At 47.9% G+C, this 27,606-nt stretch overlaps 1 protein-coding gene across 2 annotated transcripts in view; it reads right to left on the reverse strand.

Moving 5' to 3' along the window:
- Positions 1–8,530: 8,530 nt before the first annotated feature.
- The window catches only part of FNIP2 (folliculin interacting protein 2), a 138,090-nt gene continuing 119,014 nt past the window's right edge, over positions 8,531–27,606 (reverse strand). For both annotated transcript variants that reach the window (XM_055144857.1, XM_055144856.1), the window contains 3 exons: positions 18,373–18,573; positions 14,192–14,307; positions 8,531–12,271 (listed from right to left, as the gene is read on the reverse strand). In XM_055144857.1, coding sequence (XP_055000832.1) covers positions 12,193–12,271; positions 14,192–14,307; positions 18,373–18,573 — 396 coding nt within the window. In that variant the 3' untranslated portion in view covers positions 8,531–12,192. The remainder of the gene's footprint in view (positions 12,272–14,191; positions 14,308–18,372; positions 18,574–27,606) is intronic.

Here is a 27,606-nt window from a genome sequence, read left to right on the forward strand (position 1 = left end):
AAGTTCCTGGGTCCAGCAGAATGGTTCAGTGGCAATAAGCACCTGCCTTGAAAATGTGAGGCCTCAAGTTCAAGCCCTGGTGCCACCACATGCACCAAGTATGGTCCCCGGGGTTCTGCTGTTTGGGACGCCAGTGCCACAATAGTGTGTGTTCTCTGATCTCCAGAGCACAGCCAGGTTGTGTGTAGACACACAACAGAAATATGTGAACACCAGCAAGCACCACGATAAAGATATGTGAGCACCACAGCCAGGAGAGCGAGTCCTGCTGAAGAGTGAAGGAGTGAAGAGTGAAGGTCACCACAGTGACCCCCAGGGAGCACTGGCACCAGAAAAGTGTGCAAGGACTGCAACGAGACTCAGGACTTGTGCTGAGCACCACAGCCAAGCAGGTGTACCACTGATCCTTGCAACCACAACAACAAAGGGAGGAAGAAAACAAATACAACAAACATTTGAAAAATAGCTCTTCCCCTGGACTCACACATTGCCTGAGGGGGAGCATCAGCTTCTCGGGTCTTAAGTGGAATCTGGTGAAAAATGCACCATGAGGAACTTAGTGTCCTCACTCGGACCCAGGGCTGAAGGGGGGAGCAGCTCTCAGGAATGCTATGCAGAAGAGGGAACCTAGGATTTTGTTTTGACAGTTTCATGAGAAATCAAAGGGAGAGCATGGAGGAGGAGGCAGGACTGGATGTGCAGCCACAAGGGGTCCCTGAGTCAAAGCTGCAGAGAGACCTTCATGGTATGTTGAGGATGTGGCAGTTTGTCTGATATGACTAAAACATGGGAATGTCCAAAGGACACGCTAGCATTGCAGTACCTGGTCCAGACTGGTCGGGTTCTGAGTGACCTATTAAAGATTGCATGCTCATTCTGTAGGTGTTAAAGGTTTTAAGTCGGGGAGCAAATATATAACAGGGGTTAAGGTGCTTGTGTGGCATGCTGCTAACCCCAGCACTGCCAACTATCCCTCCACCCCCCACAAGCACTGCCAGGCATGATGCTGGAGCACAAAGCCAGGAGTAATCCCTGAGCACTACTGGGTATAGCCCCCAAACAAAACAACTTTTAACAAGAGTTGAAGCTAGAGAGCGATGTACTGAAACCTGTGAGTTACAAACAATACCCAATACGTAATTAATATAGATATTTGTTTGTTGAACGATGGAGCAGGGGCAGCATGCCAATAAAGATCAGTTAGTGATATCACAGTACTTACAATGATGCGAACCTGAACTCGAGAGATATGGTGAGAGAGTTTAGAGAAAGATTCAGTGAGACTTGGAAGCCAACTCAAGGTGGAGTAAAGGTGACTATGTATACAGTTATGTCATAAAGGGTGGGTGTTAAAATGTTATCTACACTTTGGAGATGAGGCACTAGCATAGTTAATATTAGACAATTTTGATTTCAAACCCAAGCTTCCCTGCTTTTAAACTCTTTCATCTTGGGTAATTCACTTAATCAAACTTCAGGTGTAAAAGAGTAGAAAATGGTACCAATCATATGATATTTATCATATCAGATACTTTAAGAATAGGAATGCTTGGTCTTCAGACCTTGGCTTCTAAATAGAGTTTTCCATGAAAAGGAGCTAGTGTTCCTTCAAGATATGGATTATTCCAGGACTGGGAAGGGTAAAGGAACACAGAGCACTTTTTTGTGTGTGCTGAAACAGACAAAAGTGTCCCAGGAATGGTGGCACAGGTCAATGGACCCAGAAGCCAGACTCAGTGAGACCCTTGCATGTGGAAGGCCAGGGTTAGATCCCCAGCGTGGCCAAAGGAAAAAGGAAAAATAGCAAGGTTGCCAATAAGCTATATCTGAGACTGTTTCAGTAGCAAAATTAACATTAGCGGAATATTACCCATGGATAAAATAGGAAACCATGAGAACACTGCACTGTAGCACTGTTGTCCTATTGTTCATCAATTTGCTCGAGCGGGCACGTTATCTCCATTGTGACACTTGTTGTTACTGTTTTTGGCATATAAAATACGCCATGGGGATCTTGCCAGGCTCTGCCATGCAGGCGAGATACTGTTGGTAGTTTGCCGGGCTCTCCGAGAGGGATGGAGGAATCGAACCCAGGTCGGCCGTGTGCAAGGCAAATGCCCTACCCGCTGTGCTATCACTCCAGTCCTTGAGAACATATTGATATAAAATAATTTAAAAAAATCAACTTTCATATGGCCTGTAGCAATGATTGGACATAGTTTCAAATAACAAAAGGGAATCATAGTTTCCAACTGCAGAAGTGTGCCGGATACCGCCCTGAGCAAGCCACTCCAGTGAACTTCCTCTGTGATGGGACTGTCACACCAAGGCCATTCAGTGCTATTGCTGCCAAAGATGCACCTGATCTCATCGTGAGGCCACAGAAGGGAAGCCCAAATCAACGAACAGCGGCAAAAGCAGTGTCCGGCCCTTGTGATCCCAAAGTTTCAAGGCAGGGTGACCGTCGGGAGGGACTGAGACCACGTGAAGGGGATGAAAGAATTGCAAACACTCAGCGCCAGTGGGACTCCAGACAGGAGACTTTCGAGACAATCAGACAAGACTTGAATGATGTCTGAGAATTAGCCGGGAGTAATACAAACATACTCGTTTTCTTATTGCCTGTGACTTTGATGTTTCTGTGGAGGGTATTCAAGTAGTAACCACAATAAAAGTATTTGTAGGCAGTACACACTCAAAGGTGTGTGGAGATGATGAGAAACATGCCAGCAACGTAGTTGGAGGTGTGGGGGGCTTGGACCACAAAGGTGCTTTGGTGCTACTCCTGACTTTGTGGGTAAAGGTCATTCCTTTGGGGATGCTTGGGAGAGATTGTGGGTGCCGAGGGAATCTAACTTGGGTCTGTTGCGTTCAAGGCCAACCTGTACTACCTATGACCCCTGTACTTCCACATTGTTCAGGGAAAAATTTGTTACTGTGTTCTTAAGTTTGAATTTCCAAAAGAGAAAGATCTGGTTTTTCAGGGTTTACTTAACACAGTAATTAATTGTCGAGTGTTCTGCTGAGAATGTATGGCTGTGCTCGCTATCTGGGTGCTGTGTGTGCACATGCGTGATGCTGTGGACATGTGTTAGCAACACTGAATCATTACGGATCACCTGGCATTCTAGAGCTAAACTCCCTGCCCCTCACTTTCTCTCCTGGCACTTTGCAATACGTTTCTAAGTACCCTGTCGGGTGCCTCCAATCTCCTTCTTTGACGCGCTAGTGTATCTCAAAGACCTTGAAAATCTTGGGGGGCTGGAGTGATAGCATAGTGGGTAGGGCGTTTGCCTTGCACGCGGCCGACCCGGGTTCAAATCCCAGCATCCCATATGGTCCCCTGAGCACCGCCCGGGGTGATTCCTGAGTGCATGAGCTAGGAGTGACCCCTGTGCATTGCTGGGTGTGACCCAAAAAGCAAAAAAAAAAAAAGAAAAGAAAAGAAAATCTTGGTGTTATAACTAGTCTTTAACTTTCTATAGCTCTTTGGTGATTCAAAATTCAGGAACAACAGACAGTCTGTATTTAAAACAAGAGATTATAAGGAACTTAATACATGAAGGCTAGGTGGAAGGATTTTTCTTTTCTAAACTATAGTGTAATTCTCTGATTGACTGGGAAGAAAATGGGGGGAGGGTTATCTGCATGAACGGGTTTTCCTGTGAACCATTCATCAAGCTAATATGAACTATAATCAATACCTGTTTCCTGGACACTAACCAGTAGCTAGCTGGCCCTGTAAATGGTTTCTAGCTATTAATCTGCGTTTGTAAATAGCCCTGTTCAGACAAGGCCAAGTGTGGGCGTCTGTTCCCCTGGGTAGGAGGGAAGAGGAGTGTGTGGCCGGGTCTCGGAGGACAGGAAATCACCTTTCACACAATTCCCATAGCCCGGCCTGACCTCCTCCTCCCTGCCTCGTTTCCCACAGGTGAGCCGGGTGAGCTGGGCGCAGGATGCACGAGGCAGCGGGGCAGTGGGTGACTGCAGAGATGAGCAGCTGTCCTGCCTTCAGGGTGGGGAGGCTTCTGTGCCGGAAGCTTCAGTGTTTCCCATTTCTATGTAGATAACGGGCTGTGGAAGGAGAAACTCTATTGTCCGCCAGGGGCCTGGGAAAGGCTTCCTTGCAGCGGGGCCCTGAAGGCCTTGGCTGCAGTTTGTGGGGAAGGAAGGTGGGAGGGATGGACAGGGAGAGGGAGAGTGGAGACTCAAGGGTGAAAGGCTGAAGGTGGGACTTCTCCATGGCTCCCCCAGGTGGGGAAGCCTGAAGCCCTGGGCACATGTATGCAGTGTGTGTGTGTGTGTGTGTGTGTGTGTAGGAGGGGGAGACCAGGAAGGCACCTGGAGATGGCTATTTTATCAAAGAAACAATATAGAGGGCCTGTGGCGTTTTGGTGGAGTGACTAGTAAATCAGAATGCTATTGTAACAATGTTACCTCAACTACAAAAAAAAAATTTTTTTTGAAAAAATTAACAAAGTAGTCATCCCCCGAAACTGCACCAATACCTCTGCAAGCCAGACTGAGTGAGGACTTTGTCCTGAAGTTGCTGTCCCTGGAACCAGTCGCTGCAGTGACACCACAGGTGTCCTGGGGCCTGTGGTGCTTGAGTGTGGAACGCGAGTGTGTGACCATTGTGCTAGGGACAGTTGCCGGCTGGCTCCCTTCCCTTAGCCTTGTGTTGGACTCACCTCCTCCTCTCCCGCCTGCCCTCACAAAAATAGCATGCCCATAGCTCCTGTGCTTTGTCAGGCTTTATTTTTCCTAACATATGCCTCAGAGACCTGGGCCCTATGAAAACAGGAGGAGAAATCTATTCGGGTATCCCAAAGAGGAATCGAAAGAGCTATGCTTGGAGTATCACGTTTCACTCAAGTGAGAGAAGGAATCCCGGAGTTCCGACCTCCATCGACAATCAAGAATCAGGGATGCTGTCTCATTTGCCAAGGTGTCAAAATTCAGATGGGCCAGACACATAATGCAATTTAGAGACGACCGCTGGACTAGAGCTGTTACCAACTGGATTCCATGGGACGTCAAAAGACCGAGTGGCCACCCACCACTGAGATAGACTTCTTCATCAAAACCCTGAACAAACGGTTTGAGGCTCTTCCTGTTCCTGGAGTGAGCAGATATCATTGGGCTACACTAGCATGCGACAGGGATGAATGGAGACATTACTGGTGCCTGCTCGAGCAAATCGATGAACAATGGGACAACTGTGCTATGCTATATTTCTCAAAGAGTTTGACTTATTTATCTGATGGTTCATTGGTATATAAACTCCCTGGTACCAAGGACTCTTTAGATTTGGGTGGTTTTTTTGGGGGGGGGAGGGGCAGAGAGGGTTGGTCTACACTCTGGCAATGCTCAGAGAACCAAGTGATGCTGGAGATTCGAACCATTGTTGTGGCCAGAGTTGTTGCATGCAGGTAGGCATCTCTCTTAGTGCTATCTTCCCAGGTCCCTGTACTGTGTCAACCGTTCTGGGATGAGTGAAGAGCAATACAGATGGGACAGAAATCCTGACCCTCGAGCCAGGATGTGGCATACACCTTGAATGTCCGGGATCTGGGTTTAATCCCTAGTGCTGGAGGGAAAAACAAACAAAACTTTATCTAAAGAACTCAGGAACCCATAAATCTGACATTCTTGGAAGGGAATCGTGGGGTGGCCAAGAGGTCCCGGCTGCCTAAACAGAGAGGTTTGGCAAAGTCTGAGGCACTGCAGAGCCACAATAGCCTTGGAATGGGAAGGAACCCCTCTCAGCAGTGCTCAGGGGACCCCAGGGCTATACCAAGTAACACTTGATCAACAGACAACCGGTCTGGCTCTAGTATGAGGGCCTGAAGATGCCCAACTGTGTGGGCCCTGTCGTGTTGGGGACCACCAGGACCACCCCACAATGCTCAGAGACGTCCAGGGCTACCCGGAAGTGCTGAGGGGGCTGTGTAATGCTGGGGATCAAACAGGGGTCCCACTTTCCTGGTACCACTATCTCCCTGGGCCCAAGCCTTTTTAAATGAGATGGAAAGTCATTCTCCTAAAAGCTCTGTTCTCCCCCAGCCCGCAACACACACAAACACACACATATTTTTTTAATTCCTTTTTGGGTCACACCCGGAACTGCACAGGTGTTACTACTAGTGGTGCTCAGGGGACCATATACGATGCTGGGAATCAAACCTGGGTCGGTCGTGTGCAAGGCAAATGCCCTACCAGCTGTGCTATCGCTCCACCCCCCCCCCCCCCACTTTTATATTGGAAGGCAGGATTCCTCTAACAACTGAATTTAGGGAAGTTGGAACTGACACCGTGTTGACCAGGGAAAGAGAATGTAGCCACGTCTTGTCTCTGACACTATGAACAGAAAACCTGGAATCTCAAAGTTGGTGTTTTCCTAAATTGCTTGGAAAACCCAAAGTGGGCATCCACGTCTGCAGGAAAATTCAGGACACACCACCTGCCACCTCCAACTGCCCAGCATCGGGTCTGGGTGAATGGAAAGGACCGATGGTGGGGGGTAAATTCATCCATGAGGTTTACACAGACGAGGGTCCAGGCAGTGCAGGGGGCAGGAGCCATAATTTCTCAATCCATAAGTGTCCCAAGTCACTTGCCTTGAAACCACCTTGAATCACAGGAGGCACAGACGTCTCTCAGGCATCTGAAAAATGGATGCTTCTAGATTGTTCCCATTTGTCCCTATTGCAGGCAACCCAAACCTGCTATTATGGATAAGCGTGGAAAATTCAGTCGTGGTTCTCTTGCCTGGCATATGGGTGAATTTGAGAACGACAATGAGAGAGATTCCAAGTACGCAGTCCTCATTAAGCAGGATAAAGAGAGCTTGCCACGACTTTCCAGACCACCGAAGCAGTTCAAGCGAGCCAAAAGAGGAAGAGGAGGAGGACGAGGTGGAGGAGGTAAGCTCATTTACGTATCTAAGTCACCCTAAAGATCAAGCTCTTTTAACATGAATTCAAGTATGCTACTTAATTGCAATACAGTTGAGTTTTATAGCTCCTTCCAATCTCTGTAAGCATTTTGTAATTGCTACTGCATTTCCACAGTGGTGATCATACAGTGGGTGTGTCGGTTACTCTTAATGTTACTGCTGATGAAAATAAGAGTTGTGGGCTTCGGCTTTTAGGGAGGTTATTTATTGTAATGCTCAACCTGTAAAAATGACTAGATTCCTCTTGATCTCTAAAGCCTGAGAAAGCTCCCAGTCTGTGGACTGGGGTGAAATCTATAACCCCCTTGAAATCTTGCCAGGAAGTTAGCAGAGGCAGAACTACCACTTCCCTTTCAAATTTTTTCCTCATTTTTTTTTGCTTTGTTTTTTGGGTCACACCCAGCAACGCTAAGGGGGTTACTCCTGGCTGTTACTCCTAGCAGTGCTTGGGGGACCATATGGGATGCTGGGAATCGAACCCAGGTCAGCCGCGTGCAAGGCAAACACTCTCCCCGCTGTGCTATCCCTCCAGCCACTCCTCATTTTTATTTATCTGAAGCAAAGTTACATAATGTCCTCATGGGGGTTCTAATTCAGAAAATGGGAATATTATCATCTGTTCTAAACATTTGCTAGGTATCACGATAGTCAGATCAAGAATGTTTAATTATGGAATCAAATCAACAACTATGTCCTGAGGGCGTTCTGCATAATCCCATAGCAAAAAGGTTGTCCAGATTTCCCTATGAGTATGACACAAATTTCCATGACAGAAGAGAGAACGCCTTGGAAAGGCAAAAAGATTTCTGAGCTTCACTGCACTGAAGACGTGTTGCTATAAAGGGTGTTTTCTTCTTCTCTTCCCTGCTGCAATGCTCAGGGGTTGCTCCTGGCTCTGCACACAAGAATTACTGCAGAAGGTACTCAGGGGACCATATGGAACCCCAAGGATCAAACCTGGGTGTGTGCAAGGCAAACACCCTACCCAATGTACTCTCGATCCGGCCCTTACAAAAGGTGTTTTAATTGACATAATTAACCATTAATTAATCAGACCTCTTGTGACTTCAGTTAAGCAGTCGTCTACAGAGTAGGCAAGATTTCTTGAGTGGAGCAAAGGGTTGCCAGTGCAGCAGGCCACTGGGCTGTGAACTCATGCTGGTGTGCAGGTATAAACTGGCTGAAAACCACATGTTTATGTAATAGTGGCATTCCTGGAAAATCTAGCATGGAATAAATTTATTTCAAAAGTATACTATGCTTTTAAGTCAGAATTAAATATCAGATAATCATGAACAGGCTTTTCCAACTACATCAATGTCCAATAGGACACACACACACACACACACACACACACACACACGCACACACGCACACACACATACACATGCACACACAAACACAGAGGCACTTTCACCCACCATTGTGCTAACCCAGAGTGTCCCTCCATTTCCAAAACACCCCTGTTAAAAAGTCACTGATATATAAGTGAACTCATTTTGGCAAAAATTATCCATTCCAAGACCTCTCAGTGTGATTCAATGTAACAAATAATACCAAAGCCAGGAAATGTTTGAGATCAATTCAAAAGGTTTATTGCACCAAAATGCCACAGAAAAAAAATGAATCAAAGTAATACAAGTACAAGTTTTAAGAAAGATTTCCCCTATTGACATTGATACATACATAACTGATCAAAAATATAAAGTCCTATCAATTTGTATGAATGGTGCCTCAATCATAACAAATCTCAATTTTTCCCCTTTATTGAAATACCACTTAAATTTAAGCATGTTTGAGTTTTGCTTCCAAGTTATATAGTTTGCCAAATTTTGACATTTCAAAGTTGAATACACCGAGGGAGCTGTCTGATTTGGGCAAATATTATATTAAAATATCCCCATCTCCCAAACACAATAAAAAACAAATGGTTCACATTTACCAAGAGAAGCTAAAGCCTTTTCAATTTAATGGTGAAAATATGCATGAACAAAGTACTCTCAAAAGTACATATTAGTGGAAAAATCCAAACATTTAGAAGAATTTGGGGGTCACTCTGTATTCTTTATTTTTATTATACAACAGCTAGTGAAGAACCTAAAAAGCTACAAACTAAATTTTTACAAAGTCTCAGGATCTAATTTATAAGAGCCTAACAACAGTTTAGTATCATTTAGCAAGTGGGATTTTCTTCCCCTCCAAAAAAGTTAACTTTGAAAAAATATGGTAGGTTTTAAAAAGTTGTGATGTGTATGTAAACGGCGGTTCCATGGGCTGTGAAAAGATTATAGTTACTCTCATTAAAAAACAGCACACTTCAGAAAAATGGATCGAAGCCTGTACAAAAAGCTATTTAACACTGATAAAAATAAAATACTTTGGAATTATGCACAAGTATGGAAGCTAAGTTTTAATTTTTTTCATTGTCATGTTTAAACATACACAATTAGCTTTTACATTCGCATCACTCGTCAATCTATTAAAAAAAATACAAACTGCAACAGGCTAGAAAGAGGCTGTCACAGGAACGCTCAACTGTCTGCTCTGTCGAGCCTCCCTAGCTGGGTTCAAAAAAAAAAAAGCAAGAAGCTACAAACACACAACAAGTAAGACTAAAAAGCTGAAGAAACCCTTAAGGTGGAATCTCCTGTCAACTGAGGTAGTTTTCTCTCTCTCTCTCTCTCTCTCTCTCTCTCTCTCTCTTGCTAGCTCACTCGCTCTCTCTCGCTCTCTTGCTCTCAATTTTTTCCCCTTTGAGGTGAATTTAGATGAGGGCGGGACCCCTCTCTCGCCTCTCCAGCTAACAGAGAATGAAGCCACGAGTGGGGGTTTCGCAGTGCAATTCCGTGAGTTTCCTCTTTTTTCTCTACTCTTGGGAAGAGGTTGGATTTAAGACAAACACAACTCGAATGTTCGTTGAAGGAGGGCTTTTAAAAAAGAGCAGCGACATTCTTGGTCTGTTTTTGTAGGCAACAGACGGAGACCTGGGCTCTGACGGGAACTCTGAGTGCTGCCGGGACAACCCCCACACGCGCTCCACCTGCAGATCTTTTTCCAAGAGCGCATTTTGGGCCAGGAGAGGAAGAGGCCAAATCCAGTCTGCAGGGCTACATCTTTTGCGGACGGCATTTGCAATCATCCCTTTTCAGCTCTGCTCCCCTCGAAATGCGTCTCATTTCCAACTTGCCCCTCAGCACATTAGCCCGGAGGAGACTCTCTGTTGAGTTGTTGTCTGTGGAAACCCTGGAAGGTGGCTGAATGAGGGAAAGTGCCTGAAACATGTAAACTAGGAATGGGGGACTAACGACCCAGGGCTTCTTTAAAGTGTGATGCCGGCCCTGACCCCTTGCTCCCGTGGAGCGAAGAGCAGGCGCTGGACAGTGAGCTGGGGGCGGGTCCACCGGCTCTGAGACACAACAACGGTGATGGGGCCAGGGCCAGGGCAGTTCAAACACCAAACTTGGGGGTTACTAGACAGAACACAAAACTTCCATTGGATGAAAGAAAGACATAACAAAAATTAAAGACCATAAGAGCTTTGATAACTTCCCTCTACCTTTCACATGGTGAAACGAGAGAAGGGAAAGAAGCCGTGGATCCGTGCCTCAGAAAGAATATACCCTTTTCCCTCCAGCAGAACCTGCTCGGCTCTTGTCTTTCACACTGACGGCTGACCTGTACTTGCTCAAGAATAAAGAGGTCGAATTATGGAACCCGGCGTTCATTGAACGCCGGGTGAGGAATTTTACCAGAGAGGAAATGTGAAGTCCTTCTAAAGCCCGGAAGGGCAGGTACATGATATCCTTGGGTACAGTGGATACATGGGAAGGACGGGAATAAATGTATAAAACAGTGAAAGGAAATCAGGCTTGGTTAGAATGAACTCAGGAATGGCCAAGTGCTCATGTGATGCCTTATTTGACTGGCTCTTGTCTTTTAAAGATAATCGACAGCTTAATGTCTTTTTCATTTACCCTGGATGCCAGCACACAGTCTGTTTTGTGGTCAGTAAACTAGGTTTCTTAATAGAAAATTTAAATATGTAAATATGTATATATACACATATATATGTATATACGTATATATACACATATACATATTTAAGTGAGCCTCGTTAATAAGCAACTCTTCATTTTGGCAGCTTTCATATCTTGGGAACATCAAATTTCTGGAAAGATATTTTCAAAAGTACATCAAAGGCACAGAGATGATAATGTACAAATTTAGGTTACATATGCACTGTTGGTTAATACTCAAATGGATCACCTTCATTCATCGCCCCAGACTGCCATATGGTTTCATTTGCTACCCGCACAGTCGTGCCTTTTAAAGTATCGTCTCATGCATTAACTACTACGAGGAGAAAGTGGCATCCGTTGGAGGAACACAGCGACAGAAACTCTCTTGAGTCGACAGAAACAACTTTGGTAAATGGCCTCTCCTACAAAGGCTGCTGAACCCCCGACAGCAGAGGGCGCAACACAGGGCATCAGATCGCACACTCTAGAACAGGAAACTACATCTGGATGGGGTTAAGATGCTACATTGGTTCTGGGGTCGACTGCACCAGCACGCCCGTCTGGAACCCACCCGTGGCTGCGTCCAAAGCAAGGTCAACGCGGCGGAGACGCAAACAGAGTGGGGACCCGAGACCAGGGTCTCTTCCCAGCACTCAGGCTTCTCTCATGTCACAGGTAAGGCAGCAACATGCAGCGTCGCCAGAGCTGAGGATGGCACAGGTGGCTCCTTGGAATTCACCTTTCATGCAAAAGCAAAGTCTGACCCAGAGTCACAAGTCCTTATTCTGGCTTTCTCTCCGGCCTGGAGGAGCTCAGGCCTCCAGGTGGGAAACCTCTCCTTAGTGGAATGGGGTCTGTACGGGGCTCGCCCAGTCGCCCCAGCAGGCCTGTACCCTCGGCTTAGTGTTCCGCAGTGTGCCTGAGTGTCCCCCGGTCATAAAGGACACGCTCTCTGTTGATTCGCCGGTGACAAAAGACCTAAAGTGTTCAGGAGAAACACAAACGCCACTCTGTTAGGCAAACCCAAGGCGTCCAAGGTCAATCCCAAGGCGCACCTGCTTGAAAGCAGCCAAACCAAACGCAGCGGTGGAATGACGGTTGGACCTTCTCGTGCTTCGGCTGTCACCGAGGGCGTATTCCTTTCTTTCTCCTTCGGCCAAGAGTCTTGCTTTATTTATTTTTTTCTTCCAAGGAAGAACTGCCCTGAGCTTTAGCTTATAAGAGTATCTGAGCGACGTACGGGGAATGGGTACTGGCGATCGCGGTCAAGAGTGGCAGGTCATTGGATTCAATTCTGAACATGGGGGAAAAGAGCAACAACAACAACACGACAATGTTACGTTTGAGCACAGTGTGACATTACAGAAAATATTCCTGCTAAGTCCTCAGCTTGCTAGAGCTTTGCTAAAAACTTTTGCCAAAGCCAAAGGGCGGGGGAGATAACTCATTCTTTTTGTATGCTCTCCCTGCAGTCTTACCGGCGCTGGACGTAGACTGGAAGTGTCCGATGTAGGCCATCAGGACATAAAGCTCAGCCCTCTGAGAGGGACCACCTGACCGTAAGTGCCCCCCCATTCCCAGGATTCCCTGTCCCCAGGGTCCCTCCCCATTTCTCCAGGCCCCGATCCCCAAATTTACAGCTGTGTGAGAAGCAGAAGTCTTGGGAAAATCACCACGGTGACTTTCAGAAGCCTTGGGGCTTTGTTCAAGGACTCAGGGACACAGCTTAGGGTGGCTCTGTCGGAGCCTGGCACTCGGAGGGTGAAGCGTCTCTAACAGATCCCGAGTCTGGAGACAAAGCTCAATGGATAGACTTGGCACGGCTGCCTCCCTTAAGGCTGAGGCTGAGCGACAGCAGAAATGTTGCCAAGGGTTGGGAAAAGGTTAAGGCTTTATGGGCATCACGAAGGCTACCTTAACAGAGAGACCTTAAAGAGAACTGAAAAAGGAAGGGTGCCAGAATTACCCCAGGGTGCCACTCTCCACCGGTCTCACTCCTGGGAGGCCTTTCTCCAGCCCTTTTGGCAGCTGTCGGAGCTCAGGCTGGTGGACTAGGAGCCCCACCAACAGTGTACCAAGCAAGAGGGCTGAGAGCTGAGGAAGGGGGAGACAGCCTCCCAGGATCTGTACCCAGAGAGCCAAGCATGGACATCGGTCAGCGTCAGGGACTTGGGAACTGTCCTAGAAATTTAAGGGACACTCTTAGCAACTGCAGCCTAGTGAGGAGAGCCCACGAGTAGGGTAGAGAGCCAGATGCACAGGAGACTGACACCTGACAGAGAGGAGCTGTAAGCTACCTATGAGAGCAAAGGCCTCTGAAAAGGAAGATGTCTTTTAAAGTGAAGTGTGCAAGACAAGTGTGACAGGAAATGCTCAGGGCCACATCATGCAGTAAGCCACATCCTGGGTGTGAGGCTGAAATGGACAAGAAGGCAAAGGACTGAGGCTTGAGATAACGACGATGGTCAGCAAGCTTGAGGGAGAATTTCAAGGGAGATATTATATACACCATATTTTCTTTGTTGTTTGTTTTTTTCTGGTTGTTGCTTGGGGACACATCTGACTGGGCTAGGGCTTACTCTTGGCTCTGCATTTTGGCCTGGATGGCTCAGGGAGCCATATGCGGTACCAAGGATTGAACCTGGGTCAGGTGTGTGCAAAGCCAGCACCCTGCCCTTGGCACTATCTGTACTCTCTCCCCAGTCCCTACACTATTTTCCTGCCCCAGCTGAGGAGGAATTGTAATCATCGGACAATTCTCGCTGGGCATAAAGTCTTTTTGAGTTCTCTCTTTGCAAAGTTACGTTATAAAACAGAAGTCAGACTATTTTTTTTTTCCCCGAGAGAGAGGCTGTGGCAAAGGCAGATGATATGCTTTCTTTGTAACAGAAACCCAGCTCTTTGGGCTTCTAATGAAAGGGAGGGAAGGACTCACCCCACTGGCTTCATTTAACATGCTGACACCAGCACTGTGGATGGCGCTCATTAAGTCAGAGCCAAGAGGGAGCCCCCGACAGTACATGTCAGTGTGATCATGTTAAAGTTCGGGTGCAAAGCCACCCAAAAACACCGTAAGGAACACGTAGTTGCGCAGGGAGCAGCAGAGGCCCACACTGAGAGGCCCAGAGACTTCTGTGGTTTAGGGGGCAAAGGGGGTAAGGTGCCAGTGGAAGCTTCAGCCTAGGGAAAAACAATGCCACTTGACAAAACTCACCCCAGCACAACACCCAATTCCTTCACGTGGACGCGGGTGTGCCCTCGGAGATACTCAGACAGCATCTTGCTTTTAAGGTACATTTCCTGGAGTCTGTCTTCCAGATGCATGATGCACTGCAGAGACAGCAACAGTCGAGTGAGGGACGAGACTCTCAGTTCTACCCACACGGGGACTAGAACTCAAATTCATCCCGAAATATACTGCTATCGGCTCACCCCTCTCACATACGCTAACTCAAACCTTAGGCGCTAGACTAGCTTCTGGGAAAACAAGTTCACTTTTTTTTTTTTTGCTTTTTGGGTCACACCCAGCAATGCACAGGGGTTACTCCTGGTTCTACACTCAGGAATTACCCCTGGCGGTGCTCAGGGGACCATATGGGATGCTGGGAATCGAACCTGGGTCAGCCTGGGTCGGCCGCGTGCAAGGCAAGCGCCCTACCCGCTGTGCTACTGCTCCAGCCCCAAGTTCACTTTTTTTTTCAGTGACTTTTTGAGATTCATCTACATCATGAGTTTTTTTTTTTTTTGTGTGTGTGTGTGTGTGTGTGTGTGTGTGTTTTAAGTTTTTCTACACAGTCCAAATTCTCCTTCTTCTTCTTCTTCTTTTTTTTTTTTTGCCACACCTGGCTTACTCTCGGCTCTGTGCTCAGGGATCACTCCTGGCAGGGCTTGGGGGACTCCACAGGGGGCTGGGGTTTAAACCCGATTTGGCCACATGAGAGGCAAGCACCCTACCTGCTGTACTATCTCGCTGGCCCTTGAATTATTCTAAGTGCAATAATTTCCTAAACTTTATAATAATTTTTGCCATATTATTAAAAATTAGTTTTCAATGTAATTTTTATGACCAAATAGTTTCTGAGACTGATGTTAGCTTTTTTTTTTTAATCTGTCTGTTTTGTGCCACATCTGGTGGTGCCTAGGGGTTACTCCTGGCTTTGCACTTGGAATCACTCCTTCTTGCTGGGCAGACCATATGGGATACTAGGGAGTGAATCCGGTCAGCCACGTGTAAGGCAAGTGCCCTACCTGCTGTACTACTGCTCTGCTACTTTCGTGTTATTTTCTAGACTACAGAGCGATAGCACAGTGGTTGGGCTTTCGCCTTTCACGCGGCTGACCTGAGTTCGATTCCTCCGAGCCTCTCAGAGAGCCCGGAAAGCTACTGAGAGTATTGACCCCGAGTGGCAGAGCCTGGCAAGCTACCCGTGCGTATTGGATATGCCAAAAACAGTAACAATAAGTCTCTTAATGAGAGATGTTACTGGTGCCGGCTCGAACAAATCGATGAGCAACGGGATGACAGTGACAGTGATGCACCAATCTGCATTTTAAAGTTATTTTAAAATTAATTAGTGCCACATCTGGCAATGTTCAGGGACTACTCCTGTTTCTGCACTCGGGAATTATTCCTGGCAGTGCTGGGAGACCATATGGGATGCCGGGGATCGAATCCGGGGTGGGTGCATGCAAGGCAAATGCTCTACCCACTGCACTATTGCTCTGGCCCGCACCTGCAGTTTTGTTTCTAGAAATAATAAAATAGAAAACAGCTTTTGTGGCTGGTATTTGCCTTAATTGGATTATCTTGGTATAATACATTCCCAGAAGTAGAATCAATACCAAAGGTCATTTGCACCCCTAATATGTTTTTTTAACCAAGTCATAAATAACAATACAGAAAAGGAGACTATTTCCAGGATATTTCTATCCGGGAATTGTGGCCAACTTAATTTCCTTTTTCTTTTTTTTTTTCCTTTTTGGGTCACACCCAGAACTGCACAGGGGCAACTCCTGGCTCTGCACTCAGGAATTACTCCTGGTGGTGCTCGGGGACCATATAGGATGCTGGGAATCGAACCCGGGTTGGCCACGTGCAAGGCAAATGCCCTAATACCCGCTGTGCTATCACTCCAGCCCCTTTAATTTCCTTTTTTAAGAGAATAGCAACCCCTGTGTCTTCCCTAGGAGGTGGCCTTTGCCTCTGGCAGGCAGTGCTCCCTTAACACCTTCTGGGAGAAACGTGAGGCTCAGGCAAGGCTGGTTCCAGCAGACACAAATTTCTTCTACACCATTAAATGCCCCACTTGAAAAAATTAACAGAGGCCTTTTAATATACTGCACTTGATCATCTGGGCTGATGGGTGACATGGAAAATGGATCTATCAGAGCCTCGATCCTTCAGGTTTCTCCTTGGCTTAAGACCTTACACGTATTATATTGGCTAACAGAATCCAATGGGTAAGTGACTGAGAGGGATAATCAAGGCAGATTTCACCAACTCTCATGAAAATGTTGCCCCAACTAAACAGATTGAAGTGATGTAATGATCTCTTAAGTTTCAGTGCCTTATGGAGCAAACACAAAAATTTTTAAGGAGTGGAATATTTTAAAAATGGAATTCTTTATCTTTTAGTGTTTTGGCAGTCACCGTGAAAACTGTATATCGCAATGTGAAAACAAAACACTGGACTTTTGGATAAGGAATGCATACAAGCTGAGAATCAAAGCACTTAGAATTTTTTTTTTTAAAGGATTACCAAAGAGAAATGCTCTGGATTTCCCCCCTCCCTTTACTGGGATTTTATTCCTGACTTGGATTTGAAAAGTTAAAAAGTATTTAATTCCTGACATTTTAGAAAGTTACATTTTTATTTCATCCTGGAGGCCTTAATAGCCACTGAATCATGTGCTTCACTCAAGTTCTTTTTTAAGGAGAATTTTAAATTGCAGATGAGATTTCCTTTGATCTCGGTTTTGTCAGGTTATACAAATCATTCATAGTAAGTGGCTAAACATACTTCTGTCCGAATGAAGTGTAAGAAGACTTTGCTATAGTAATTTATTTGATAACAAAGACGTAAAATGTAACATGTGCTACACATTATAGAATACAAAAATTTGGTAATAAGTCATTACATAATAATAGGGGAAAGGTGAAAGTGCTAGTATGTCTTTCTTCCCTTACAGACACGGCAACTTCGGCCTGTGAACCAGTAGGATGCAGCCTGTTTTCTAAGAAGAAAAATGTGGAACAGAAATAAGATCCTGATGCCCCCCAGTGCATCTCCTATTTCCTCTGGAACAGATATTCCATAAGGTGCTTCCACTTACAGCCCCAATAAAGACTCTAGAGAGAAAAGGTGCTGTCAGTCTTCACAGTCCTTGTTTCATGAAACTTCCAAGAAAACAATTTTAATAGCTGTTCCCTGTGCATTTGCAACTTTTAACATGACTGCGAGTGGTTTGCATGAATTCCTGAAAATTTTCATAACCGCAGGACATAGATTCTGTTGCTCCCTGCGGCTTTGCAGGAAACTGGAGATTCCGAAGTAGCAGAGCTTGACTGAGCATTGGGAGATGGAGCGGCTCGGCCCGGTACTTTGAGGGTTCTCGGAGCAGTACCTGGGTCCACTCTTCTGAGGCTCGTGGCACATGCTGGCTGGACAGGCACAGCCTTTTTTGACCCAAGGCGCTCAGGGCTGCCCACTGTCACGCTAGTCACCAGTGGGGAAACCTGGACTGTTTTGTGGGGGAGAAGGATTTGGGCTGCAGCCAGCGGTACTCAGGGGAACCATAACTGGTGCCGGTGAATTGAACCAGAGTCACCTGCGTGCAAGGCAAAGGACCCTCTTGCAGCCCCAGAGCCTGCCCTTGAACCCAGCTGGGCGCGGGGCTCCCTGCCACCACGTGGTCCTCACCCAGAGAGCAGTTTCAGGGCACGCTTTGGGGCTCTAACTCCGACTACCTTGACTGCTCTCGATGCGTGTGGGGCTGTCTCTGTCTTCTGCTCAGATCAGAGGAGAGAAGGTGAGCTGACATGATGGCCCTGATGCGACCCTGCTGTCAGAAGCTGACTGGCTTGATCAGGACCACATTCCCCAAGTAGGATTTCCCACAGCAATGCCTCCACCTCCCCCCGGACCCAGGCCTGGCTTTCTCACAGGCCCTGCGCTGAGTCTCACTATGTCAGGGCTGGGCTGCCAGGATCTGACATCGACACTCGCTGCCAGTTTCATGATGCATTTCGTTCCCTCCTCCTGCCAACACCCAATTATAACGGAAGCCAAACAAAAGCCCTGGGATCTGTGATCTTTATCATCCAAATATGGCTCAATGAACTGCATGTCTTGTGAACTGCATCTTCCCCGGGGCGATCGGAGAGCAGATACTCACAAAATCAGCGGGGAGGTGAAGCTTGTAAAGTTGCAAAATGGACTGAAGTAAACTGGACACCTGACTGGAGACCAGGACGTCCTGGCCTAGTTTCATGCTGTCCATCACCTTCCTCTGGCTCGTGGCGACCTGCACGCTCCACTTATCTGTGTCCGCGATGATACATACGGCCTCGGCGATTGGCTCATCCAGCACCGGATGCTGCAATCGAGAAGCGTGATCGGTCAGCTCCACCCACACCCAGGGTGGTCCTCCTGAGCACTGGCTCAGAAGGTGACTGCCGGGGCTAGAGAAACGTAGAGCTTTTGGATGAGGGACTAAAATAAGAGAATCATTAAAAGGATCATTAAAAAATAATGTGATTAAATACTGCATATAACCATTTAGCCTCACACTCAGGAACGATCCAAAACTGTCGGAAATGTTCACAGATCAACAAAAAATCACCTGCTCCTCCCCTACAGTGTAGGATATTACATTTCACTTTCTTTTCGAAGACTGCAACTCTACTGGACATTACAATAAAGTGTCAGATTCTACTGCCATTTTTCTTTTAACAAGGTTAGGCTGGAATATTCAGCATTACTTGTAAGTTATAGCTGGAATTACAAGCAATATTTAGTTAGTACTAGGTGTGACATACATCTAGTCCCCAAGCTAACTGTCGTTGACTTCAGAGCGAATTCATCAAAATGTGTCCAAGTATTCAAAAGTATGGAACCTGATGAAATATTCAAAATGCGAAAATCCTTACACATCAATACCTCAAAGAAAAGGGGGAACACAAAGCAGGGAGCTGAGAGTGGGGATAGCGGGTAGGCACTTGCCTTGTAACAGCTGGCCCCAGTTTGATCCCCAACACCCCACAGAGCCCTGTCAGGAGCGATCCCTGAGAGCAGAGCCAGGAGTAAGCCCTGAGGACCCAAATCCAACCAAACAGGAAGAGCTCGACCCTTGGGTGGCGGAGGAAGGCACTGGCCTTTCCAAAGCTAAAGTGTAACTTTACCGGTGCTGACGTACACACTCAGGACGCACCAGGTGGGCACAATGACACCACGAGTGCAGGGACGGGGCTCTAAGGATGGATGTCTAAGAATAGACACCCAAAGCACCTGTGTGTGTCTGCTCCCCTCCCCGCCCCCCTTTGTCACAGGGAAACTAGAACTGGGCAGCACCTCTGATTCAATCCCTTTTTCCTCCCGGGGCGGGGAGGGAGTGCCCAACCTCCACCCAGATGTGCTGACTCGATCCCAGCGAGTCAACCGGAGGCTCTTTCCTGGGACTTCCCAGCAGAACGGGAGGCCAGAAACAGGGGTCACCGTCCTTGTCCTGCACGGTCTGCCATGAACCCAGATACCTGATGGGAGTTGGTCCCTGGACCTACAGCACTGCCTCGTGTCTCGACTGGCTATTCCCAGTCCAGTGTCCGAAGTGCAAACTTTATGGATTTCCCAAGCTCACTTTATGGAGTCGTCCTGCCTAAGTGAGCAAGAGTGGGTGTCCTGCTGTCTGCAATGGGAGAAGTCGGATACACCAGCTAGCCATGGGATAATGGTCACCAGAGAGTTTGAAAAATGGACACATTGGAGGCCAGAGCAATAGTGTAACAGGTAGAACATTTGCCTTGCATGCGGCCAACATGATCTCTATCCCCAACATCCCATACGGTCCCTGAGCACCACCAGAAGTAATTCCTGAGTGCAGAGCCAGGAGTAACCCCTGAGCATCACTGGGTGTGACCCAAAACACAATAAAAGGGGGAAAAAATGAATACAATGCAGTGAGAAGGCTGCAAACAGAACCCAAACATGAGCACCACAGCTAGTTTTGCTCCTCACAGAGGCGAGGCAGGGACAGGTAAGGCTGCAGGAAAACTTTGTAGGAACAATTTTTCTAAGGGGGAAACTCCTAGGTTGAGAAAATTCCCCACTCTGGGGGGCAGGCGGAACAGGAAACCCGGACGAGCCTTAATGTCACTGGGGCAAAGTGACATCCTAGGTGGAGATTGGAAGAAAACCCAAGACAAACGCCCGAGGGCTAGGACAGACAGACAGACAGGGGCGGAAATGGTCCATCCTCAGGGAGCAGAATCACTCCTCCCAGCATTTTTCGCCCCTAGCACAGGAACTGGCATTTGAAAAATGTTGGCGCTCGGTCAGTTCCAGTGGCATGGGCTAAGCGGCAGTGACAGGGCTGCGGAGCGGCATCCTGCCTCCCCCGGCACCGCACAGGATTATTTTACCGACATAAGCCCCGGGAACAGATGAGAACCTGCCCGATGTGCTAGATGGGAGGGTGGGGCACCCAGGAAATCTAGTTAGTCCAATTGGCTCTTTAGAAATCTCTTTCCCCCTTCGTTGCCCCCCCCCCGCCCGCCCCTGCCCAAGGAAGCCAAATAGATACAGAAATGGCCAGGGGTGGGGAAGAGTCAGGTACAAGGGGGGAGGGGGGGAGGGGAGAGTCCAGCACGACAGTTCCTCCCTGGATAGAGGGAGAAGCAAGATTTTTTATCACCCATGGCCCAAGATCAAAGGACAGCTGAAGGGACAGGGAGCCAAGGGTTATGGGCCTGGAGCGGCAGCCCAGAGGCCTACGGACAGGACAGCATCAGTCAGAGGCCAGGAGGGCAGCGTGGAGGTGGAGGGACAGAACCAGAGAGAGACAGTGTGGACAGAGGGACAGAACCAGAGAGACACCAGTGAGGACAGAGGGACAGAACCAGAGAGAGACCGTGTGGACAAGGGACAGGCCCAGATAAGAGAGGGGTGTAGGGACACCCCTACAGGACAGCATCCACAGGAACCAGTGAGGAACCAGCTTGAGGCCTGGCCAGAGCATATTGGGGGGCCCCGAACTCCTGAAGGCTGTTATTAATATTGATATCTAAGACTTCATAAGCACCTAGAGTTTTGCATATTAATTCTTCATACACCGTGAATGGGCCTCCTCAGGAATTAACTAATTTTCTTTTCTGTTTTTGTGCCACACCCAGTGGTGCTCAGGGGTTACTCCTGGCTCTGTGCTCAGGAATAATTCCTAACAGTGCTCAAAAAAAACAGTGCTGGGGAGAGCAGCCACGTGCAAGGTAAGCGCCTTACCTGCTGTGCTATCCAACTGGTCCCAAGAATAAACCCATTTCTCACTGAATAGCACCTTAAAAAACAACAATCTTCAGGAATGACATTCTCAGGCTACCAAATACTCAAAGCAAAATTCCCTGAATATGTCTGCAGGGACATCCAATGGCCGCTAATGAACAAATCACTTAGTAGCTCTTGGCATATTTACTGAATCACCACTTTTTAAAAGAGGAAAGCAAAGGAAATGTAAATAGTTAAAAAAAAAAAAAAAAAAGGACAGGAATGCTGGCGAGGGATAAAAATACCAGCAGCAAATATTCGGTTTCATTTCAGGGCCACCTGGGGGCCAGCTCAGCCCGGGTCTGGGCTCCACTTCCTCCTCGCCAGAGCTCCGGCTTTTTAACTCCCCGTGATTCTGAGGTTTCGCTCCAAAGCAAACACAACCTCCCCGAGGAGAGGGCAGATTAAACATATTATGATTTGGCTTATCAGTCAATCTCTCAGCTCATAGAATTTAAAGAACTTGAGGATACCAAAAGCCATGTTTGCGTTTGTCATAGAAACCCCCTCACACACATCCACACTCCCCCCCCCCCGTACCTGGTATTCAATATAAAATTCTTTTAGAAAACAGTAACATACATATATATGTATGCGCACACACATATGTATGTGTGCATGTTACTGTTTTCTAAAAGAATTTTATATTGAATATATATATATATATAGAAAGAGAGAGAGAGAGAGAGAGAGAGAGAGAGAGAGAGAGGAGAGAGGGAGAGAGAGAAGAAAAACGCCTGCCATAGAGGCAGGCTGGGAAGGGGGGAGGCTGGGAGGGAAACACTGGTGGCAGGAAATGTGCATTTATGAAGGAATGGGTGTGGAACTTCGCATGACTGAAACTCAAACATGAACAACTTTGTTACTGTGTATCTCACAGTGATTCAATAAAGAAAAGCACTTTTTAAAGAATATATATGTAATACATTAAAAGTGAAAAAAAGATTCTTCTGAAAGTTACGCCTTGTTAAATGTTTTCCTTTTGGCTCACACTCAGCAATGCTCAGGAGCTACTCGTAGCTCTGTGCTAGGGCTGTGGGGGTCCACTCTGGCGGGTACCGGGGGGTGGTTCTGCTCAGGGCAGTGCTGGAGAAACCCACAGAGCCCCAAGTCAAGCTTTTTTCAGCGTTGCTCATATTTTGACAAAATACCATTAGAAAAAGAAAACAAAGATAATCTTCACCGTGCATTGGCGAACGCCCTCCCAATATTACTGTCTCAGCTACACGTACCCTCTGGGGGTTGAGCTCTGAGGGAGAATCTGAAATACTAAAGCAGGCATTTTTACTTGAAATGCTTGCGTGAAAACGTCATGACCTGGATGGACATGGCAATTCCTCTCTTTCCCTTCTCTGTCTTCTCTCTCCCTGCTCTGTCTTGAGCCGAAGGGGAAGGCCTTCCAGGTCAACTTCTCGTCTGCAGAGTGTCGGATTCTCCTCGCACAAGGAGCCCGCAGTGTATTTTGACTTTCTCCACTGTAGGAAATCGAGGATGTGGAGAAACGCAAAGCGCGAGTGCCTGAGTCTCTGGTGGGCGCCCTTCCCCACCGAGCACCGCAGAGACGAGCTCCCGGCCACCTCTTCAGGCTGCTGCATGAAGAGCCTCGTGTCTCTGCCGGAAATGATCGTCAGGCAGCTCAGAGACGTCTGAGTGAGAGCAAGAGGGAGATGCAGGTGACCCCTGCGTGGTGGTCTGGGAGAGGGGGCAGTAATTTGCATCAGAGGAATGAAGAAATCGCTGGTGCCAGCAGTTTCTGCCTTGCTCCACTCTATGAGAAGTTAGAAACAGTGATTTGTATCTAGTCTGTTTGAACTACTACCCAGTGAAGATTTTTTTGGTCTATTTTTGCCGGGGTGGGGTGGGGGAGGGAGGGTGAGCACACCCGCTGTGTTCAGGAGCTATTCCTGACTCTGTGCTCAGGACTGAGCCCTGACAGTGCTCAGGGGACCATATGCAGTGCTGTGGGTTCATTCCCACAAATGTTGTGGTTGACTCAAGGCCCGGTGCCCTAACTCCTCCTGTGCTATCTCTCCGGCCCCAGAGAACATTTCTTAACCCACATTAACACATGAAATTCTTTGTCTCATAGATCTTGAAAGGTTTCCCAATATTCTCTGGCCATGACATCTTGGTGAAACAACAGAATAAATCTGATTCATTCCTAGCCTACTCAAGATCTGCAGCCCTGATTCCTGGGGCTCCCGGATGTTTGGCACATTCTGAGGCTCTACACCAGGGGGAGCGGATGTACAAAACACGGTGGCAGGGCTCACGTACACGTGACTTTTGCTCAGTTTACACTACAGAAGAACAAGAAATGCCTACGTGGTCCGAGTCCTTGGCTGAGCTGTGGTGCTCCGGTCGCAAAGGGCGATGCCCGAACATGGAGGTTGCTTACGGCAGAGACAGGATCAGCCTCGAGCGCAGCCACCGGTTAGCTGTGAGAACTTAGCAACTCACCAGCCTGGGCCTCCGGGTCTGTGCCTGTAACATGAGGCTGTGCTTAATCTGCAGAGTTTCTGTATGATTTAACTCACGGGGGTTTCTGAGTAAAATACATGCAAAACATGCAGTACAGTGAATAGGGTCTACTGGGTATTCAAACGTTTGTCAAATTCTCTTATGCCACGCCCTCTGTTTCAAAGACACCCACTCAACCCTCAAGCCTAGAACCCACCAAAAGGGAGACTGTGGACAGATGGCATCGGTCATGTTGATGAACATTACCCAATCCCTCCAACCTCCTAAAATAATAGATCACTGCCCCCATGAACTCAAAAAGCGACTCCAGCACACATCAGACCAACACCTAGGCTCGGGCCTTTTCTTCTTTCCATGCTTAAAAAAGCTCCCAGTCTGGGTACATCTTTACCTCTCTCCTCCCACCCAACATTCCCCCAGACTCTTCCGAGAATGTCTTCATCGCAATCTTAAATATTCCAACCCTTCAAGGAGGCCTGGGCTCCGCCTTTGCCCTCTACAAGGCTTCCCTCCATCTTCTGGGAGCCTTTCCTGACCAATTTTGGCGTTTGATCCACTGCCACGTTAGCTGGTTCTCAAGCTTATGTTGTGTGTCTACACAGTGGCTGCCTACGAAGCTCAAGAGAGAAATCACATTTTATTTTTCTTCTGCAACCTCTGACATGCGCACAACGAAGATATCCCAGCCTGTGCTAAAGATCTGGCCATGCTGAACAATTCTCTACACAGACTTCTTCCATCTTGGATTCAATCCAGTTCCTACTAAGTCATCTGCACAATTACTAACGCCTTTCTCCTCCCCGTATAACATTTAAATGACTGAGAGTTCACATGATCACCTATTTTTAACTCGAGAGCAGGAGAGTATCATGTGGTCAGACGTACTTCCCGTAAGTGCTCTCAGTCCATCCACCTGCCCTTTGTTCCTGCTCTCCAGACAGGGACGCCGGGGACAACACAGACAGGATCTTGGCATGCCAGACACAGAACATCGGCGCTCAGTCAAACAGGCCTCTACTTTCTGATCCTAGGATCTTGTCACAAAGAAAATCCCTAGAAAACTGTAAGAAGTGTGGGTCAAGGTCTCGGGTGAACCTAGACAGAAGTCACCCTGGCCAGGCAGCCGCCCTTCCACGATGGGGCTGGCATTGCCCCTCAGCAGGGACGGGGCTGGAACGTTTTTGAGGACCAGCGAGGGATTCCTGCAGCTCACCTGCAGCGTGTGCACTGGCAGCTGAGACCCCACTGCTCTCCACGGACTCTCTCTTCAGAGAGGTACAGCCCACTGAGCAGCGCAGAGAGCGTCAGCAGGGACAGACCGGGGGACTCGGAGCCCACGGGGAAGCAGGCTGGGTCCCAGGCAGCCTCCTTCCAACACAAAGGGAGCCGGTGATTAACGCTTAGGTGAATGGAAGACCCTCCCTTCATTTTTTTTTTTAATTCTTCTCTGAAATATTCTAGATGGAAAAATTAAAAAAAAAAAAAAACAACTCTGATTCTTTGGCTTCATTTGAGCGTCAATTTGCTAATCAGTCAATTTGCTATTCAGGGTGTCTGGTAAGTTTTATCACTTTAATTAAGCTAAACTTCATGACAGAATGCCAGCCCGCCAGGATTTCTCACTCTGTGTGATAGCATAATATCAGTCTTCCCTTGGCTGTTAAGTAAAGCCCTTCATTAGCCACACAAAGAAACACAGATGAGTCACGCGGTGAAGTTCACCTTCTCAGTGGGCCCCCTTTGACTGAGGCGTCTACCGCCATAGAAAGCTCATGGGCACCACGGAAGCCACTTACGATGGCCTCTGGGTGACTGACGGTCACCCACCGGGCGCTGACACACTGACCACACTGCAAAAACTGTCTCGCCACCATTTCAAGAAAAGGAGCCTCATTATCACCCACTGTGCCCGAAGCTGGTCCTGGAAAAACGTGCTTTTACCAAACGCTGACCACAGACTCCCGACAGCCAGTTAAGCCAGAGACACACAGAACCTCCGGTACAGCAAAGGCAACAGTCTAGGCTAAGAAGACTGAACACCCCCGAGCAAGGCCTGTTCCTGCACCTGCTCTGCTCTCTCCTCACCCTTCCCTTTCGCCCTTTCTGGCCCCCTCGTGCAGTTGTCCTCCTCAAGGAAGTCCTCCCAGGGCAGCCGTCTCTCTAGAGCTCTCGGTCTCTCTGGTCTGATGGCAATCTCTTCGACGATCGGCTGCCATGTCTTCTCCCTAGGGAAGGTGGCACCTTCTCCCATTTGGTCTTTCATCGTCCTGAGTGGTTTTGCTGATTATTTACCCGACTGAGGAATCAGTACATCTAACGCGCAGCCCCAGCAGGGCAGAGTCGAGGAGGGTGGCTGCTCCGCCAGCCTGTACTCTGGCTCTGGTGCTCATTTCCATTTGTTTCTGGCATGGAAAGATTTCCACTTCCTCCCATGCTGGCCGTCGCTTTATGATGATGGGGCTGGGGTCGCAGAGGTGACAGGTTTGCCTGTCACTGCTGCTGTTGGACAAAGAAGCGTCTCTGCACTGAGGACAACCTTTTGCTGGAATGTTCCCACCTCTTACTTTTTTAGAGCTGTATTCTCGCCAGGGGTCAGAGTGACAGTACAAACATTTAAGCTGTTTGTGTTGCATGCGGCCAACCCAGGTTTAATCCTCGGCACGCCATATGGTCTTCTGAGCCCACTAGGAGTGATCCCCGAGCACAGAGCCAGGAGTAAGCCCCTGAGCACTGCCGGATGTGGCCCCTAAACAAAGTTAAATAATAATAATAATAATAAAGTGATCTCTGGGCACTGAACTATGTTTCCCCCAGTTTTACTGAGAGAATCATGCTCTGAGTTTAGGCATACGGTAGGAGGGTCTGACCTACACAGACGGAAATTACTACCACCGTAGGTTCAGCCAAAGCTAGAACCAAAGAAAAGAAAAAGGGAAGGGCAGCAAGGTCGCTTGGCTTCTGTCCTTATCACACCCCAGCGTCAGCCACTCCTCAGGCTGTTCATTACCTGCCCTGTGCTTACTTGCAACTGCAGGTTTGTCCCTTCCAGCCATTTCTTCCGATGACTGGCTCCCCACTCTCTGCCTCTGGTAACCACTATGCTGATCTCAGTGAGTCTGATGGAGGCAGCTTGCTTGGTTTTAGAGTCAACACATCAGTGAGGTCAGATGTGTCCTCAGCCTGACTGACTTCTCTTAGCATCATGCCTTGGAGGCCCCTCCAGCCACCCAATACCCACACCTAGCTGCTGACACAGTCCTGAGGACATTAGTGGGATTCAGGAAGCATTTTCCAACTGTAAGGAGATGTCCTGGGTCTGACTCTCCTCCTCCTTCTTCCCAAAAGCCATCTCCAGCCTTCCTGCCCCACCATTGGCCAAACATGAAGTCAGAACATCCAGGATGCACCGTCAGAGGTTCCAAATTCATCAAGAGAAAAAAATACATGGAAATGTCCACTCCAAAGCTACACGATCAGCATAACATGAGGCCCCCATAGCCATGGCACCGGTCTCCACGCCAGGCTACTTCACTCGGGGCGCCCCAGAGAGGGGTGGGTGAGAGCCCTCCCTCCCCCAAGGGACCCAGCCCCGGCAGCTGGAAACCTCCATAAC

Source organism: Sorex araneus, chromosome 7, assembly GCF_027595985.1.
Source record: "Sorex araneus isolate mSorAra2 chromosome 7, mSorAra2.pri, whole genome shotgun sequence".
In the NCBI taxonomy this organism is placed as follows: Eukaryota; Metazoa; Chordata; class Mammalia; order Eulipotyphla; family Soricidae; genus Sorex; species Sorex araneus.